Source organism: Pyxicephalus adspersus, chromosome 11, assembly GCF_032062135.1.
Source record: "Pyxicephalus adspersus chromosome 11, UCB_Pads_2.0, whole genome shotgun sequence".
NCBI classification, from domain to species: Eukaryota; Metazoa; Chordata; class Amphibia; order Anura; family Pyxicephalidae; genus Pyxicephalus; species Pyxicephalus adspersus.
The window spans coordinates 3,318,299-3,338,431 of record NC_092868.1 but is presented as its reverse complement, the minus strand read 5'-3'; the positions used below and the strand labels follow the sequence as shown (position 1 = coordinate 3,338,431).

Below are 20,133 nucleotides of genomic sequence, written 5' to 3'. Positions count from 1 at the left end.
ATTTTTCTTTTCTTCCTTAAGATGATCATTGGCTGTCCTAATTGGCTTTGCTGGGTTGACGTAACTCCTGTGCATGGAAGTTCATGTATTCGCCGCGCCTGGGTATCTGGGATTGCCTGATTACCTGGCAACCAACACGCAACTGGTTGCCTGTACATGCAAAATTTGACAATTGGGGGACGATCATACGGGTAGAACAGTTATTGCAGAGGGGACATTGCCTTTCCACCTGAATCGCTGCGTTTAAAGAGGGACTTTAGTTCCACTGTCATTCATAATCTGAATCTGTTGAATTTTTCTGTTGTAGGATCACTTTAAGCAAGAAGCTATTAGAATAAATAAACCAGATTAGACACTTCCTCATTTTCTCACTTTCATTCCAGATTTCTGCACATACATAGATAACGGCCTATAGAGCACCCAGCCCTGTGCTTACCATACCCAGTGAGTTGTACCCCACCGAAGCCGTGCACAGCCTTCCTGGGGGGTTTTGTAGTGCAATGTAATTGTTTAATATCAGAATCACAGACCTGTCCACTCTCACAGTGCAAAAATATGAATACTGACCACAAACCCAACTTCCTGCTGTGCTCAGTGTGCAAAGTGCAGAGCTCAGCCTCATCATTGTCGTACTGTCTCTGATGTGAATGTGTGTGAGCTCTTCTAATTCACCAAATCCAACATGGTGTGCATTTTTCAGCTCACTCTTTCCCCCATCTTTCCCTCTGCTTCGTCCTCCATCACTATGACCTCTGTCTCTCTCTCCATCATAACATACGTATGCGGTCTCTCTCCTTCCTAACATACGTATGTGGTCTTGCTCTTTTTGTGCTCTCTCCCCTCCCACTCATTATTGGTCGCTCTCTTTTTTTCCTTCCTAACATACATATGGGGTCTTTCTCTCTCCTTCCTAACAAACGTATGCGGTCTCTCTCTCTCCCTCCTAACAAATGTATGCGGTCTCTCTCTCTTCTTCCTAACATACGTATGCGGTCTCTCTCTCTCTGCTTCCTAACATACATATGTGGTCTCCCTCTCTCCTTACTAACATGCGTATGGGGTCTCTCTCTCTCCTTACTAACATACGTATGGGGTCTCTCTCTGCTTCCTAACATACGTATGCAGTCTCTCTCTTTCTACACTCTCTTCCCTTCCATTTAATAATGGTCTCTTTCTTTTTCTCCTTCCTAACATATGTATGCAGTCTCTCCCTCTCTACTACCTACCATGCGTATGCAGTCTCTCTTTCTTCTTCCTAACATACGTATGCGGACTCTCTCTCTGCTTCCTAACATATGTTTGCAGTCTCTCTCCTTCCTAACATACATATGTGAACTCTCTCTCTGCTTCCTAACATACGTGTGAGGTCTCTCACAATTTCTAACATAGCTGTGTGGACTCGCTCTTTTTGCACCTTTCTTCCACCTATTAGTGGTCTCTCCCCTCATTCCTTTCCCTCTCTGTTCTCCCACCACCTTGAGTAGTCTCACTTTCTTCACACTCTCTCTCCGATTCTTTTACTCCACTCTCTATTCTCTCACTACCATGAGTGGTCTCGCTCTCTCTCCTTTTCCACCCATTAGTGGTCTCGCTCTCTTGCTCTCATTCCTCTCTCTCTCTGTTATCTCACCACTGTGGAGTGCTCTCATTTTCTCTCTCCTTTCTCTTTGTTCTGTCTCTCATTCTCTTTCACTCCTCTCTCTGTTCTCTTACCACTATAGAGTGGTCTCTCTTTCTCCTGCAACACATTGGTGGTCTCGCTCCCACTCTTTTCCCTCTATTCTCCCACGTGAGCGGTCTCACTCTTCTCTCTGTTCTCTCCCATTCTCTTTTACTCCTTTCTCTGTTCTCTCACCATTACCAGGGGTCTCTCTTGCCCCCTTAGAAAGACCCTTTATACTGTTGGTTGGCATTCTCTGACCTCACATTGGGCCGATTTCACCATTTATACCTCCGTCTCTCACCATTATTTGAGGTAATTGCTGGTTGTCATTGAGGAGAGCTGTCATAGAGCTCAGTGAGTGGATTGGGAATTTGGGGCGGGGGGGTGATGGATCACAATGGGCCGTGTTCTGTAATACACATAGGCTGTAAAAATCTGGTGACAACGCTCAGACCTGAGGCTGGAACACAAAAATGCAGCACTAAGGTCACTGAGCCTCCAGGGAGATATTCTCACTAATCAGATCTGACAACATAAAGCTGCCCTGAACCGGAGGGGACACGCAGGAATATTCCCATGACAGCAGTGACCATCATGAGCTGACACTCATCCTGCACCACATATTCTATACTGTGGGTACCTGACAGGACAACCCACAGCCACCAGAGTGCTTTCTGCCCCCACAAGACCGGACATGCTCCATCCCCAAATTGTGCCAAGAGCAATCCTTCCCCAACAAGCAATTGTGTTCCTGCACTCTGAGCTTCCCACAATCTGCAATAGAAGCTGCAGCAAGTCAGAAAGGACATCTGACTTCATCTAGCCCCTCCCTCCCCAGCCTGACTGTCCCCAAGCTCCACCCCTTTTAGCATCTCCCTTTCAGCTAAACCTCACATGTGGGCGTCAGCTAAGCAAATACCACCTACCTAGGACCCCCCATTCTGCAGACTGAGGTGTTATATTTGCATAATTCCTCCCAAGAGCCCGCCCACTGCTTACATCAGAGCTGGTGGTTCTTGAGGCCAGGTGCTGAGATGTTTTCAGGAAGCTCTGTACAGCCCCCTGCTGGCTCCTCCCACCAACTACAATCTGCCTGCATTGCATAGAGAAGCACAGGGACCCAGAGATAACTTTCAGTCTAAAAGTGAGGGCCATTAAAAAAAATGTGTTTATGCTGCTTCCTTCAGGCCATTCACATATTTTGGTCTGTTGTAAGGAAAGGTTCAGGACAAGAATGACCCCCCCTCCCCCTCTGCTTACATTCACCCTGGACTGTCCTTTAGCTCGTCTGTCAGCTGTGCGTCAGGAAAAGGGTTAACCGACGCTTCCCCTTTAAGCCACTGGAGAGGCTTCCTCTGCTGAGAGCAAAATTAAAGTTCCACGTTTGCAGAGGTAGCGAAGTCGCCTGAGCGGTGGCCGTGTCACGCCTGAAGGATCCGTCCGTCAGGTGACACCTGTATGCCAATGGACAAACTTCACCAACCAGGTAAGGGGAATGCAGATCGTTGCACCATATATGTACATCACTAGGGTGAATGTTTGCTCAATCTTCTCCTTTTGTGTGAAAGTCGGCTCACTTCCACCCTGAACTGGGTATTTCACTTAGTGGTGGAGAGGCCAACCTGATCCTGGCTGCCACAGACACCAGAGGAGACTGATGGGACTGGCTCAGTGATCTCTGTACAGCACTGCGGTATATGTCAGAGCTATATAAATGTATAATAATAGTGTATGACTGTGGGGGGACATTAGAGTGTCAGCTCCTCCATACTAAGACTGATGGGACTGGCTCAGTGATCTCTGTACAGCACTGCGGTATATGTCAGAGCTATATAAATGTATAATAATAGTGTGTGACTGTGGGGGGACATTAGAGTGTCAGCTCCTCTGTACAGAGACTGATGGGACTGGCTCAGTGTTCTCTGTACAGCACTGTGGTATATGTCAGAGCTATATAAATGTATAATAATAGTGTGTGACTATGAGGGACATTAGAGTGTCAGCTCCTCTGTACAGAGACTGATAGGACTGGCTCAGTGGTATCTGTACATCGCTGCGGTATATGTCAGAGCTATATATTTGTCAGACAGTTTTGGTCTCGGTGTTCGGTGAGGTTTGTTTCCTATAACTGGCTTCCTATCACTAACACATGATCTGTGTCCCCACCTGATGGTGACAAGAATTCTATGCAAGCTTCTGATCCTCGGCTGGCAAGGATCGGGGTAAATGGGGCGGGCACGTGACCAGTTGGTCATTTTTCCCATGGCAAGGCTCTGGTTGTCTGCTTAGGGTAATAAAGACTTCCAGGCCTTGGCTGCTGCTGACCTGGAAATCTGACTTCACTGGCTGCCTGCTTGTAGCAGGAAAGGAGCCAAGCGGTTGGTATTTTCAGAACGAAAAGCTCCTGCCCCCCCATGATCAGTTCCCGCCTTGTTTGCTTCCCGTCCTGGTGAAGCGCCCAAAGCGACTGCCCCTTCTGCCCACCCCTTGGCCTGGTCCTGGGTGTCCCCCACATTCTCCCATGACAAATAACTTATTTTCTATATTGTGAGAAATGGAGGAAATGTGAGTAATTTCAGCTCTTGTGTTACTGCTCAGATCCTCATTCCCTTTCGCTCTCAGTGATCAGCCCCATCACGACTCCCATCCAAATATCCCAAATGATTGGAGATTGTCTCCATTGTGCGTCTGGTCCCAGTCAGTGACTCTGCGAAGACCAGTCCCTGCTGCTCCTTCTCCTTGTGTAGGGTGACTGGTCTGGTCTCCGCCCCCTCCTGTAGTTTCCAGGCAGGCAGCCTGTAGTGGGTGAAGATTTCAGGCCCCTCCCACAGCCCAGTGATGTCACTGATACCCGCATGAGGTCAGATTTGGCTTTACCAAACTTCGGCAGTCCAGCGCCATCTTTATTTCTGGCTAACGTTGGTTGTAGGTGCAGAGAATCAGTTTTGTTGTCACTGTGGCCCTGGTTTTGGTGTCACGTGGCCCCGTCTGTCTGTTGACCCGATCAGATTACACCAATGAATCATTAATACGATTAAAGGAGCTGAGCCATTACTATGACGGGTGAATAAAACAACCTTATAAAACTTTAATGAGAACCTGTTGTTTGTTTCCCAGCATTGATCATACGGTTACACTGCTGGGGGTCTGTAAAGAGAACCTGTCATGATGATTCCATGAATACCCTTTGATGTTCCATATTGCAAGGTCCAGCAGCCCCCTTGTATATGTTGTGGTATGCGCTGGCACATTCTGTTATTTACCATCATTTCCTGTTTTGCAGGTTCTGTGATGGAGGAGTTGTCGCCCAGCCAGGAAGTTGGCACAGAAGAGAAGGAGCAAGACAAAGAGCCTCTGTCTAAGGTACGGCGACGGCCTGTCCACTAAACGCAGAATGTCATTGGTTCTTATAGAGGTACTGGGGGGGGGGGTATTAACCAATCATAGCCATCGCTGACCTCCTCCATACAATGCTGATTTCCTGGTTGTGGGGTCACCGCAACAAACATGCAGATTTGTCAAATCACTTGTTCATGTTCAGATTTGAAGCCAGCGGATCAGCATGACAGCCAGGGAACCGGCATTTTCAGAAGAGGTGACTGATGGTGTATTTAGGGGTGTGTTCAGTGTGCTCAGGGGGGAGGGGATGACCATGTGACCATGACCAGGAATTGGGCGCTGGTCTGGAGGTAGCGGTCTGCTGTCATTGGTTGGCCAGTGTCACATGTCGCCAGGACCCATACACCTTGTTCTGGTGTTGGTAATGACCGTTGTGCAATGGTGCCCCTACCAATAAATGGGCCACCAACGCACCCCCAATGTGCCCAAAATGACACACAACCCATTTTTGTGATGCCAGGCAATGCAGTACCATGCGCCCAGTATGGTGGGGTTCAAATATACAATCTGGGTGACACATTGTAGCGGAGTGTTAGGGTGCAAAAGGAACACCTCCGCAACACATGTGTGAATGTGACCTGACCGTACATTGTATACTGCGTAAGTATATCGCTGGAATCTAACATTCACTAAAATACTCCCGGATAGAGAATCTTTCCTTGGGTTTCAATGGTTGTAATTAATTCTCCACCAGTGAACAATTCTGTGAATGCCAGATTCACTGCTTTAAAAACAGACCCCTATGTGTAATATTGTGTTATATGGTACAACACACTGCTAATGGTGGAGCTACCATAGACCTGGAAGATTCTCATAAGGCAATGTTTGAGAGAATGACAGATTCCCTGTTTTATAAATAGAACCCTATTGGACAGAATTGGATGATACAATGTAACACAAAACAGTATTATATACCTTGTGGATGATACAATGTAACACAACTGTATATTGTGTACCAGATTGATAATACAATATAACAAATGGAAGATACAATGTAACACGAAACTGTATTATATACCTTGTGGATGATACAATGTAACACAACTGTATATTGTGTACCAGATTGATAATACAATATAACAAATAGAAGATACAATGTAACAGGAAACTGTATTATATACCTTATGGATGATACAATGTAACACAGCTGTGTATTGTGTACCAGATGGATAATACAATATAACAACTGGATGATACAATGTAACAGCTGTGTATTGTGTATCTTATGGATGTACCTTAACGGGATGATACAATGTAACACAACTGTAACTCAGTACCATATGATTGATATTTATATGGCGCCATCATATTACGCAGCGCTGTACAAAGTACATAGTCATGTGACTAGCTGTCCTTCAAAGGAGCTCACAATCTAATGTCCCTACCATAGTCATGTCATTATTATAGTCTAAGGATATTGTTTGGGGAAGCCAGTTAACCTAACTGCGTGTTTTTGGGATGTGGGAGGAAACCGGGGTACCCGTAGGAAACCCACACAAACACAGGGAGAACCTGCAAACTCCATGCAGATAATTGGCCTGATTTATTAAAGTTCTCCAAGGCTGGGGAGGATACACTTTCATCAGTGAAGCTGGGTGGCACAGAAAACCTGGAATGGATCCGGTCCAGGATTGTAAACATTTGCTAACTAATAGCAAATGGTGTTTAAGAAATCCATTTCAGGTTTGCTGGATCACCCAGCTTCACTGATGAAAGTGTATCCTCTCCAGCCTTGGAGAACTTTAATAAATCAGGCCAATGTCTGCAAAGGCGGGAGTGCTAACCACTGAGCCACCATGCTGCCTGTAACACGATTGGATGATACAATGTAACACAGCTGTGTATTGTGTACCATATAGATGATACAATGTAAGGACACGTTGTACGGTTTGATGTGTTCTAGTCTGATACAATGTAACACAACTCTATAAAACAACACAATGTTATTACAATGGGACAAAGCTGTGTACAATGACTGATGTGACACAAAGTAACCCCATGTTGTACAATATGTGGTGTGTTACAACATGTGTATACATTGCATTGTACAGCATATTATTGATACAATGTAACAACGCTTTGTATAGTAAACACATTGTAATATTACAATGTAACAACGCTGTATACTGATGTGACACAATGTAACAATATTTCATACAATCTCTGTTGTGATGCATTGTATCCGTATAACACATGGCGGATCATACTACAACGTCTGCTGTGTTACATTGTATCCTCCTCCTGCCCCGCACTGCCAGCACATATTTACTAGTGATCATGTATTTAGCTCTGATTAGCCGCCCGGTTCCTCCGCCTCCTCTCTCAGCTGCAGATACAACAAAAGCTGTCCATTCCTAATGTTGTGTTATGTGTGTGGAATATGGCTGAGCCCGGTGTGCCCGTCCGTGCCATGGCCAGGGCTCCACCTTGTATGTGTACAACATAGGCACACCATGGGCACCACACAGGCCCCGGCTCTCCCCATTGGCTGCCCTCCATCTCCCATTCTACCATTGTCTTTGCACCTGAATGGATTCTTCCATTCTCCAGGCGGGGGGAGGGCGGCGGTGGACAGCAATGGTCTGAATGCCGGTCACCCGGCAGGACGTTTCATTTTTTTTCCCACACATCGAAGATGCCAAAGTAGAAAAAGCGACCGTCAGGCTGGGGGGGTCATACATATTTTATGAGGAGCGGGAACAGCTCAGGGTTTTCACCCCCCCCTATGGAATGGGAATCCGGCTGCCTGCAGTCTGAATTGGGACAATGTAATGAGAAGGGCTGACAGCGATTGAGATATACACAGCGTCTGAGAGCCATGCATTGCTGCAGGAGCACGTCTACCCCGCTTGGTATGACGGAAAGGATGGCAGGGGCACAGTGAGGGGGTCTGGCAGTTAGCGGCGTGCCATAGAGACGGATTAGGATCTACACTGTGGTCCCCCCCCAATGTAAGCGATGGAACCTGGCGAGGGCTAACGATCGCATCTGCTTCTCTATTGACAAGGTGGCAGCATGGTGGTGAGTACCACGGCGGGGGGGGGGGGTATATCATTGTGGCCGGTAGGTGGGGTGCATGCTGGCATATTGGGCAGGTGCCCTTTGTTAGGAGTGCCATCCGTGGCCCGCTGATGGGTTTTATTTTTGTAAAATTTCCATATACGCCCATCAATTTTTTTTAACCGCAGCAACAATCGTCCTGTAATCGCATTTTTTTTTCCCCACAAAGACCCCCTTTTATTTTTTATCTAAGTCGCAGGGGGTCATCAAGTTGAGGAACGCTCTGCAGACTCGGGCTGATGGTCTGCAGAGAGGAATGGCTGCCGGAGGAATGCTCTGCAGATTGCAGCTAACAGGTGCCATGTGGAGCGTTTAAGCGTTTGGGAGCGATGTTCTGCATGCAGATCGCGTGGGGAGCGTCGGTGTGTTGCCGGGGGGCACTGCGTGGGTGCGTTGATGAACTCGTGAATGGCCTGACAATAGATTGTAAGCTCTTGCATCCGCTGTAACGGTTTGACAGCGGGCGCTTAAAAACCAAAGCGCAATATTCCATACTGGCCAATCAGAATCAGTTTGGCTGCGCCGGGTTATGACACATGCGCTCTGATCTTTGTCCTGTCCTGTGCTGGGTGCATTGTGGCAACAATATCGCCTTCGACTAGTCTACATCTAGCAGCGACTGGTTGCATGGATATTGACCGATGAGTGATCGATAGTGGAGAATCGTCATTAAAAGTGCAGCAACTGCCGCTGGCGGTTTTTGTTGCGTATCGAAATGCAGCTCTCCGCAAGTGCCAAGGGGTCACATCGGCGCATTTATTGTCCTGCCTGATGAAAATCCCAGGAATAATGCGTTAAATATTACACCTGGGAAGCATCTGCCATTCACAGACATAAACCAGGCCTTAAAGTTGTTCTCATTTAGATGTATGCGCGCGCATTAAAGTTTGTTGCAGCGGCTAGTTCAGTATCAATGGGTTGAGCACAATGCATTAAAAAGTGCATGCTCATTGGTGCTTATTGACATACGTGTTTGAATGCATTGCAGAGTGTCTTTTTTGTTCCCTTTGAGTCATGTTCCCACTGACACGTTGCAATTATGGAAATGTCCCCATTCCTTTAATAATGGTCGCATGCATTGCCAATATTTCATTCAGAGATTGTCCAAGTGGATCATACAATCAGATAGTAACATTGTGTGCGGTCTTCTTAACAATGCTTGTCCAATCGTGATGTATCATGTATGCCCAGGACTTGTACAATCAAACTGCAATATTTGATATACAGCACTGCGTAATATGTTGGCGCTATATAAACCCTGTTTATTAAATTTATGTCACGGTCTTCGGTTTTGTACAATCTGACTGTAACTTGTTTGGTCCAATCAGATTGTAGTGTGTGTTGGCAGCAGATGGTGCAATCAGATTGGATGGATCTGCAGCTGAATGTCACTTGTACAATTGGATCGCAGATTGTTCGGTCAGATTGTAACGTGTGTGTGGAATTTTCCCGCCATATCCCATCATCTGACCCATCTTCAGGTTAGCGATTGGCTGATTTGATTGGACGTACAATTTCATAATAAAATCCGATTTCAGTCACGGAAAGGCAAGGAATGTCATACAGAAGGGGAGTCATGGCGCCGACGTCCCAGAGATCGCGGAACGGCAACGCTGAACTAATAAATGTGCGGAAAGATTGTATGCGACGTTAATTTGGCGCAAATTACAACAAAACAATGGCACGTTGTCACCGCAGAATGCTGAGATCACCGCATCCCCTCGCTCGTTACCATAACAAAAGCTCGCCATCCCCCCCTGCGTTCCCAGGCCATGGCCTGCTCTAAATTCCAGGCCCGAGCCTCCAGGCCGCAGGCGAGTGCTGATGGTTTCCATGGTGACCAATGTTCCCGCGCTAAGCCTTCAGGTTGACAATAGCGATGAGGAAGTTAGAGAAAAGCTGTGACACCCGGCCAGCTGGTACTGCCACCGGTCATCCATTGTTAAATCCTCCCTGCCAGCTGCCCCCGATTCCCAGTGACCGGCCTCTGATTGGTCAATTTGGTTGAACCACCATCAAAAAAGAAAAATGGTGCCGGGTCGTGTTGGCCAATCACAGCTGAGCTTAGAGGTCAGAGGTCATATCTCATCGTCCAGCAGCCATGGTCAGGCACCCAGAATCCCCCCTCGCCTTTCAAATATGGCCGCCGGACCCACCTGTGACCACACCGTCTGCTAATGGTAGATTTGCCCAAAGAGAAAACGTCCAGCGATTGGTTGAAAAAACGAGATCTGATCCGGTGAGGGGTCGATTCAGGATTCCGCGCCATCTTCGTACTAGACGCGTCAATTAAATATGAGGCCACTAATGCAATGTTATAAAAGGAAAGTAGGTTACAGGCCGGGCAGAGCTCAGCCGAGTGAAATGGGACAACTTGATTGACTTCACCGAGATCTTCGCTGCCCCCCCAATCTCCGTAAAATGGGTTGGAGCTTTGGGTGTCTTAAAGCAGCACTCCAGGCCGAACCAAAAATTCCCAACAGTTAGACTGTACAATCGGTGTGTTTGGTGTATGAGCGGCATAATGGAGGTTGTACAATCAGATTGTATTGTGTGTAGCACTGTATAATGAAAACTTCCCTCCCCCGAGGAGCATTGTCAGCTGATGATCCCAAGATCTCCTGTTACAATCTGATTGTACAAACTTTTTGTAGTCATAAATGGATACTGAACGGTTTAACCCCTCGTATGGCAAATCTGAAGCAGACCATACACTGTACAATCTGATTGTACAACCAACCAGTTACCTTAGTATCCAATCGAGTCGCCCCTTTGATGGGAGATCTAGATTGTACAATCAGATTGTAGGGTATATGTCACAACACACACAGGATCGGGATGATGGCTGTCTGTCTGTCTGACGCCCAGTGATGCGTCCGTTGGGTTCGATGACAAATCGAGTTTGTAGCGGGGAACTTGTAAAGTCTTCAGTTGCTATGGAAACGCACAAGCTCGCTGAGAACGTGTTTTTTGTAAAAATAGTTTCATCTGACAGGCAAATTGCAGAAGAAAAAACGTTTAATCTGCAGCCCACACAACGCCTACGTCCTCGGGTGGCGGGCCCGGGGGAGGGGATGAGGCGACGCGTGCTATAATATGTCCAATCCAGATTCAAACTGGCCTCAGAGAGAGCCTAGGGCCCGCCCTTCTCTATGATGTCACTGTATGCGTGGGCGGTGGCCAGAGGTGTGTGCTACAATGTATCCACTAGGTTTCAGCTCTGATCAGGGCCCCGCCTTAATGATGTCACTATGTGTGGGCGGGTTCAGAGGAATGAGGGGGTGTGTGCTACAATGTATCCACTAGGTTTCAGCTCTGATCAGGGCCCCGCCTTTATGATGTCACTATGTGTAGGCGGGTTCAGAGGGATGAGGGGGTGTGTGCTACAATGTATCCACTAGGTTTCAGCTCTGATCAGGGCCCCGCCTTTATGATGTCACTATGTGTAGGCGGGTTCAGAGGGATGAAGGGGTGTGTGCTACAATGTATCCACTAGCTTTCAGTTCTAATCAGGGCCCCGCTCCCATCTATGATGTCACTGTAAGCATGGGCAGGGTCAGAGGGATGAAGGGGTGTGTGCTACAATGTATCCAATCAATTTTCTTGATTCAGTCTCTGACTCTTAGAAGGCTCCAAAGCCCCGCCCTCTTCTATGATGTCACTCTCAGTGGGTGGCAGCCAGAAGGACAGAGCAATGTGTGTTATAAGTATTTTTTGTAATTTCCTAGTTTCAGTCTCTGAAACTACAGACATTATAAAAGGCCATAAGGCTCCGCCCCTACTGTGATGTTACTATGCCAGTGGGTGGCGACCGGAGACATGAGGAGATGAGTGCACAATATATCCACTAGGTTCTAGCTCTGATCAAGATCCCTCCTTTTGTGATGTCACTAAAAGCATGGGCAGGGCCTAAGGAATAAAGGGGTGTGTACTACAATGAGACCAATTATTGCTTTATATTCTAGCTCTGACTTCATAGAGGACTTATGGCTCCGCCTACTTCTATTTCACTATGATTGTGAGCTCATTGGCTGAATATCATCCCAGCCAAATGGTGTTCTCTAAGATAACAGTGGTGTATACATCAATTGGCCAAATCATAAGCCCCTCCCCTGCCTAATGTTGTTAGCTCCCCCTTGTGGCCAGTCTAGGCATTGACCCTGCTAGACCTCCGATGGTGTCCTGTAGTATCCAGAACTAATAAACTGTTTAAACTGCCGAAGCGTATGAGGATGCAATGTGATTGGCCGTATCTCCTGCCTGGAATTTTAAATGTGAATTGTGGCAGCTACACGTTCCTTGTAGTTAAAATGCGTTTTGCTTTTTCCAGGCTCGTGGCTCCGACACCCTGGATACCGCCACGGAAGGTGCGGGGCGCCTCATCTCCTCGGCAGCGCCCACTAGTGTCAAGGGGAGGCCGAATAAGAGGTACAACATTGGGACCTGGGAGAAAGCTCCTAGTTCAATTCATAGAACCCTTCAGTATGACATTTTGCTGTCCCCTATTTACAGATCTGCCTATCAATCAGCCAATATTTTAGCTTCCCCTACCAGCAGCTGCTGAGATAAAACCACGGCCACACTGTTTTAAAGCAGTCATACCTGACTGGTAGCCTTGCATGGCAAATCACAACCAATTTGCAGCAAACGGTCGTAGGAGCTTACAATCTAATCTTTTTATTACCGTCATGCACAGACGTATAGAGCTCAGCTTCCGGTGGAAATTTATTACCCTTCTAGTCTATTTTTTACCTTTGTTAGAGGAAATTGAGGGTTTCTAATATTGCGACACGCTGGAACCTCGCCAGGGATAACCGCGCATTTTACAGATAGAGTAACTAAGCAACACTCGCTGGGGGTGGGGCACAGGCACAGCACACCTCCCATTGGCTGTTGGTGATCTTAAAGCTGGCCGGAATAAATGATTCCCTGTATCCATGTATAGGAAACCCTTCCCCTGTATCAGAGCATTGCCATAGGTGACAGGTACTCTTTAACACAGATTTTTTTAACCCTTTGCCGTCCTTGTCATTTTCCTAGGGTGACTCGAGGTCCCTTTGTGAAGCTGGCCGACTGCGCTCATTACCACTATGAAAATGTTAATTACGGCCCCATCCAGGTAAGAAGCTATTGTGTATGGCGCCCCCTTCTTACGGGGTAATTTATCACCAACTGCGCATTGTAATGGCAGGGGGTGGGAGTGTGATGATGTCATCAGTCTGCCTCAGGCAGAAGAAGCATTTCCTTAGTCTCTAAGTAATCAGGCTGCAGAATGTTAAAAAAAACAACTAATTTACCCTCTTCCCCCTTCTTCAGCTCTCCCTGTCCGACTCTCGGCCGGAGGACTCCAGCGTCAGCGAATCAGAAGCGATTTATATTGTCCAGGTCACCTGCCAGGTAAGTCCTGAGTACACCGATGCAGCGTGAACAGAACGTTGGTTACAGTGCAAGCAGCATGCGGATAGGAAGAGTGACAGAGAGTGAGCTCACCTGCTGTTTCTTTATTCATTGTCAAGTCTCAAGCTGGGTGGGGGAGGGGGTAGATCTGTAAGTGAAAGTGAAACTGCAGCAGAGAAAAATGACCAAAGTAGTGGCCTTACAAGCCTAGCATGTTGCCTAGCCTTTGTTGCATAGCCTAGCCTTTTGCAGTCGGTGCTGGGTGGACTTGGCGGGGGAGTGGGTGCTGCAAAAATCATGACCCCAACCCTGGGGATTTCCCATGTGACCCCGTTCTCTCTTGTGTACTCAGGGCCGTTCCTGGTCAGTGCTGCGCAGCTATGAAGATTTCCAGGATTTGGATTCCAATCTCCACCGCTGCATATTCGACAGACGCTTCTCACAGCTGCTGGAATTGCCCCCTCGTAGAGAACTGCCCTCCCATGGGCAGGTGAGAGTCACGTGATCTTATTACTGCCACCTACCTGTATACCACAGTATGGCAGTTTATTTTTATTTTTTTTTATTATACGAGGAATTCCAGAGCACTATGACTTATATAGAGGCTGCTTGTCTTCAGTCTCGCTATGTCTAATTAAAATCTCTAATGAAAAACTGGAGAAGTATCAGAAAGCTCCTCCTATTATTTTATTTTAATATACTATTAAAAAATGTTTTCATGATACAAAAACTGAACAAATACTTTTATGTTATTGGTCCGGAATGTCATCCCTTCAAAAGTCCTTTTTCCAATGGTTTTCTTTTTGTACACTTTTATGAATCTAATAAAGTTTTGTTTGTTTTCAGCTCCTGGCCCCGTTACTCTCCCGCTATCTGAAGGCTCTCTCTGGAATTGTGGACAGCAACATCAACTGCGGTCCCATACTGAACTGGATGGAGGTAAGATGCAGATTATACGGTCCCTGGTAGGGAAATGACAGATCATCCAATGTCCATTGATATTTGTCTTGGGGAAATTGGGGATGGGCTAAAACCATGGGGGAGCCCCCTCTATAGTAATAGCCATCATCATGGGGGGGGCTGCTCTATATTAATGGCCATCATGATGGGGGGGGGAGCCCTCTCCATAGTAATGGCCATCATGATGGGGGAGCCTGCTCCATAGTAATAGCCATCATGATGGGGGGGGGGGGCTGCTCTATATTAATGGCCATCATGATGGGGGGGGGAGCCCTCTCCATAGTAATGGCCATCATGATGGGGGAGCCCTTTATAGTAATGGCCATCATGATAGGGGGAGCCCGCTCCATAGTAATGGCCATCATGATAGGGGGAGCCCGTTCTAGTAATTACCATAGTTTTGGATGTGTGAAGCTCCAGTGTGTACACTCCTATGGCCATATGGAGTACATACACTTTATAAAATAGTAACATACTCCAAGTAGATGTCACACTTTTTCATTCTCCTCCAGATCGATAATCACGGTAATCGTCTTCTTGTCAATGAAGAAGCTTCCATCAACGTCCCGGCCATTGCTGCAGCCCACGTCATTAAACGCTACACTGCCCAGGCTCCGGACGAGCTCTCCTTTGAAGTAAGTCACCATGTTTCTGTATGCTGGGGGTGTAACAGAGAATAGTACAGGGGGTCTGCATTGCATTATTAGCTCAGCTGTTCCTTCCAGCTCCTAAGTTAGCACAACCGTATCAAACGCAGGTTTGTATTTGGTTCCAGATTGTGACTTTGCCCCCCCCTCAATGTGCAGTATAGTGAACGGAGTCCAAGAATAAATTGGAGCAGACTCTGTCATGTCTGGGTATGCGGCCGCAGCTCATTATTACCCACAATCTGCATCCGCAATCTGTGTACTCAGCAGTGGTGGTATTATCTGCAGGATGTGGTGGAGGGCTTATCATGCCATAGAAGCATCCTGTGTGCCCAAATTTCTTCTTCATCAGATGCTAAAGGAGCTTTGATGACCTAAAAAAAATAAATGTAATTTTGTAGCAATATAAGTTTGGTGACAACGCTGATTATTCTGCAGGGGAATTGCACAGCATTGTTGTCATCCCTGTGGACAGGCTGGTCTTCAAGAAATAGGGAATTTGAAGCTGAACACACAAAAATGTTATTTCTATCCCTCGATAGGATATAAATGCACTGTGTGCACCTTATAGAAATAGCAGTGACATCATCAATATATATCTACATACCTGAGCCGAGCTTTGGGGGGAGGACCCAGAAGCCACTATTTAGAAGAGAGGGCGGATAGAAGACCAGTCATCCCCAGCATTGTTGTCCCAATCCCTGTGCAAGGTGCTTCTGCTGGTCAGCTCGGCCTATGACTGCTATTTGTGCTTTGCAGTTCTCTATTGGACAATCTCATTGGCTGGCAGTTTTGGGGAGGTGTGGTTAGTTGTTATTTGAGTGTTGATCTCATTTGAGATTTTTTTTTTCTTCCTAGGTCGGGGACATTGTGTCAGTGATCGACATGCCACCGCGGGAGGACACCAGCTGGTGGAGGGGAAAACACGGCTTTCAGGTGAGAAGATGAGTCCGCCATTAATCCAGACAATATCTCAGACAATATCTCATCCAATCAGAAAACGGAACTGAATTTTGACCCCTTTAGCCCAGACCACACTTAATGAATTGTCCAGAAGCAATCAATACGGCGCCCCCTAGGAGTAAAATACCAACACTGAATGTTATAAGATTGAATTGGGGAGTGGCCTGATGCAGGCAATATTATACCCCCTGCCATGTTGTTAGATTTATTGCCCCAGGAGTGGCATATATTGACAGGCATGCTATATAAACTCAGGGCTGTACATTGTTTCTCTCTTCTTAGGTTGGATTCTTCCCCAGTGAGTGCGTCCAGCTGATCACAGACAGCAAGAACCCTCCGCCGGCTGCAGGTACCACCGGTAGGAATCACCGCCCAATGACATGGGTCTGGTCCCTTATGTCCCAGGCTCCATACCGTTCTCATTAAGCCATGCAGGGCTGCGTGTGCCGCTTTGCCCCGGTGCAATGCTTGGCGCTGTGATGGTTCACCAGGAAGGGCACTCTGTTATAAAAGTCAGCGGACGGGGAAAACTCTGTCACCCTATGGGCAGCAGATGCTTCCTTAGGCCCCTGGTTTTATAAATCGGCTTCATGTCTGCTTCAACCGCTTTTCCTGCTGATGAATGTCTGGAAGTTAGCTAGGAGCTAGCAGGTATCGTTACAGACCGTGGGTGAGCATTCTGCCAACCGTGGTACCAACCTCTCCCATTCAAGTGAATGGTAGTGGACTGGGGGCTATTTTTTGCATACGGCTGTGGCAGATCGCTGCATTGTTCCTGAAACCTGGCTGTGTGCTTGCTGTTTAAGATTTGCACTGCAGCCACAGCCGCATGCGGTTGCCCATGGTACCATTGCCTCTCCCAGCTGTATAGCACCTGTGTCCAGGAATGGCAAACCACGTGCATTTAAAGTAAGAGGTAATACACTGGGCCTGATTTATCAAAGCTCTACAAGAATATAGACTATCATGGGAGAACCTAGGTGATCCAGCAAACCTGCAATGTTTCTAGCCCAGGGTTGAAAACATTTGCCAACTAATAGAAAATTACTTTTAAGAAATACATTCAAGCTTTGCTAGATCACCCAGGTTCTTCCACGCTCGTCTATAATTCTCCAGTCTTTATTAAACCGAGCACAATGTAGCCACCTAAAGTGGTCTTTGATAAAATGAAAGGCAAATCTTAAGCAACCAATCACATGCTGGGGAAATAATATCCTAAATTCTCCTGCAGATGATTGGATGGTTGATACAAATATACCCCAATGTCTGCTAGTTGCCCCCAATTTTCTGTAGTTGTAAAAGAAATTTATATGTCATCCTTACCACACATGGGGTCACAAAGTTTAATCTTTGTACGGATTTACAAACTATGTATATCATGATGTAATGATATAAAAAAGTGGCCACGTAGGTCTTCTGTGTAAACGTTTGTTTATCCGAACAGCCAACCAAAAGTCTAGCCAGTCCCGTCTTATGTCTCTGGGCAGCCAATGAGAGTTCAGTATTGTACAAATGTTCCTATTTGGGTTCACCCTCCTGTATTGCTATTGGGCTCATTCAATATGGCCCCGGTAGGGGCAAATAGCATGTGTAAGCGCATCATAGCGACTGCTCATATCGGCCACTGATAACAGGTAACAAGTTAAAATTATGGGGCCTTGGAGCAGGTGGGGGCAGTTGCCCTGTTTGCTCCTTATAGCTCTGGTCTGTAAGGGGGTATAAATTCTACTTTATTTTGAAGTAGCTCTGATATCCTGACGTATCCCAAAATACAGCAATATTATTCATTTAATTTCATCTTTATTCTTTAAAATGCCATTAATATTCCCTAATCAGTGTCCTTGCCTAGGCCAGTAATGTCATCCTGCTGCAGACAGGGGGAGCAATTCTTTAGTCTCCTTTCAATGTTGCGTTCAGGCATGCATCTGAAATGGATTCACAGATAAATTTCCACAGAGTGAATGGTGCTACATTGTAACATTGCAGCAAGTCACAAGGTGAAAATCTGCAGCTAGGGGTGATCTGTGAACTAAAAACAAAGATGGTGCTGACCTTTGAGGAAAAGCAGATAATGCCATGGGGAGTACAGCAATCCGTGCAATAAATCAATGAGTACGGGACACATTGCACCTGAAGGTCTCCAAGGATCAGTGAACCTGGGTGATCCAGCAAACCTGGAATGCATCTGGTCCAGGATTCAAAACAGTTGCTAGCAAATAGAAAATAACTTTGAAGAATTCCATTCCAGGTTTGCTGGATCACCCAGCCTTACTGATGAAAGTGTATCCACTCCAGCCTTGGGGAGCTTTATTAAATCTGGCTCATTGATTAGCATGTCCAAAGATTGGTCCAGTTTAAGTGGCCTACAAATTGATGTGATTGCTTACAATAATAGTCAGCTGCAGGTTGGGCTGGCCAATGTCTAATGTCATTGGCCGTATCAGTAGTGGTGCTCCTGGCAGTGATAGATGATTGCTCAGTGTTGGTTATAATGCTTTACACATGTCTCCTTGTATTATTGACTAAGCCTGTCTATGGGCGGTCTCTTGTATGGGTGGTCAGCTCTCTCGCCCCCTCCCCCCCATGCTCAGTGTATGTCGCAGTCTCTTCTTGCAGGCTGGCCGCTGTGCTGTCTCTGTGTTGGGCTTGGCTATGCCGTCTTGTACCTCTTGTTACCTGTCTGTCTGTTCACAGAAGGTGATGTAAAGTTGGCCATCTCATCGCCGCATGGCTCCAACTCCCCCAGACCAGGTGAGACTTCTGCTTCATGTGACATCTCATACACCTGTCCGTCTGTCCTTTTTTCTCTTCCCGACCCTGCGGAGCTCTTCCCGACTCACTGCACCTCCTCTTCCCCCGCAGTCTGCCGACGGCATGGGAAACTGGCCGGACTACTGCGAAGCTTCATGGCTTCCAGGCCCAGCAAACAACGCCTGCGCCAGAGGGGGATCCTGCGGGAGAGAGTCTTCGGGACTGACCTGGGTGAACACCTGCTGGACTCTGGAGAGGATGGTGAGGCCAAAAATGCAGCGTAAAATTTTTAGTATGTTGGAGTGTACAGCCAAAATTTTATTACAATCCGCTTTATTCTTTCCTGTATTTTGGTAATCACTTTAAAGAAAACCAGTCACCAAGGGTACATAAGTATTAAACTACCCAAATCTCTATGGGCGATTATACACACGTTTGCCGCTACCACCCTCTGCCCCACCGGGGTCAGAATCTCACTGCAAAGATGCAATAAAAGATTTAGACTAAAGATGCCTAAAGCCAGTAGTTTGTGTCTCTGCCCCTCCCACAATGGGGAGATTTCCCTCAGTAGTTTGTGTCTCTGCCCCTACCACAATGGGGAGATTTCCCTCAGTAGTTTGTGTCTCTGCCCCTCCCACAATGGGGAGATTTCCCCTAGTAGTTTGTGTCTCTGCCCCTCCCACAATGGGCAGTAGTTTGTGTCTCTGCCCCTCCCACAATGGGGAGATTTCCCCAAGTATTTTGTGTCTCCGCCTCTCCCACAATGTTGACATTTTCCAGAAATCATACTGTCTTCTGATCATTCCCCCTTCAGACATGGAAATCAGTTGAATTATTTGTTCATATCAGAAAAATTCTTTACTCTTACTTTGTTTTTCTCTCTTACAGTCCCCAGAGTCCTTGTCTCCTGCTCTCAGTTCATTGAGAAGAACGGGATAGTGGACGGCATTTACCGCCTGTCCGGCGTTTCCTCCAACATCCAGAAACTGCGGTGAGTTGCTGATTCCTTTGGGGTTCCTATGTAGATGAATGGGAAAGCTGCAGAAAATCCGTAATCGCCCTTAGTGAAGATTTCCTCTGCCACCTTCTGGGGGGCTTTATGTTCCTTATCCAGATGTTCCATCTCCAAGACATCTGGATTACAGAGAGAAAGAGGATTATCCGACCAGGATATAAATAACTGCAAAGAGAAATCATCCAACCACAGCGCCCTACATTTCCAGAATGATGAATGCATTACAATAGATACTGGAGGACTCTGCTCCTTCCTCCATAACTCTCCTCTCCTGAAAT

The 20,133-nt window shown here is 46.8% G+C and overlaps 1 protein-coding gene across 1 annotated transcript in view; it reads left to right on the top strand.

Annotated features, from left to right (window-relative positions):
• Window positions 1–2,978: 2,978 nt before the first annotated feature.
• The window catches only part of ARHGAP33 (Rho GTPase activating protein 33), a 33,965-nt gene continuing 16,810 nt past the window's right edge, over window positions 2,979–20,133 (top strand). Inside the window, exons 1-13 of the mRNA XM_072426754.1 lie at window positions 2,979–3,149; window positions 4,947–5,026; window positions 12,453–12,550; window positions 13,163–13,241; window positions 13,439–13,519; window positions 13,872–14,009; window positions 14,366–14,458; window positions 14,992–15,114; window positions 15,985–16,062; window positions 16,372–16,438; window positions 18,784–18,840; window positions 18,952–19,101; window positions 19,729–19,831. Of these exons, the coding sequence (XP_072282855.1) occupies window positions 3,122–3,149; window positions 4,947–5,026; window positions 12,453–12,550; window positions 13,163–13,241; window positions 13,439–13,519; window positions 13,872–14,009; window positions 14,366–14,458; window positions 14,992–15,114; window positions 15,985–16,062; window positions 16,372–16,438; window positions 18,784–18,840; window positions 18,952–19,101; window positions 19,729–19,831 (1,175 nt within the window). The 5' untranslated portion in view covers window positions 2,979–3,121. The remainder of the gene's footprint in view (window positions 3,150–4,946; window positions 5,027–12,452; window positions 12,551–13,162; window positions 13,242–13,438; window positions 13,520–13,871; window positions 14,010–14,365; window positions 14,459–14,991; window positions 15,115–15,984; window positions 16,063–16,371; window positions 16,439–18,783; window positions 18,841–18,951; window positions 19,102–19,728; window positions 19,832–20,133) is intronic.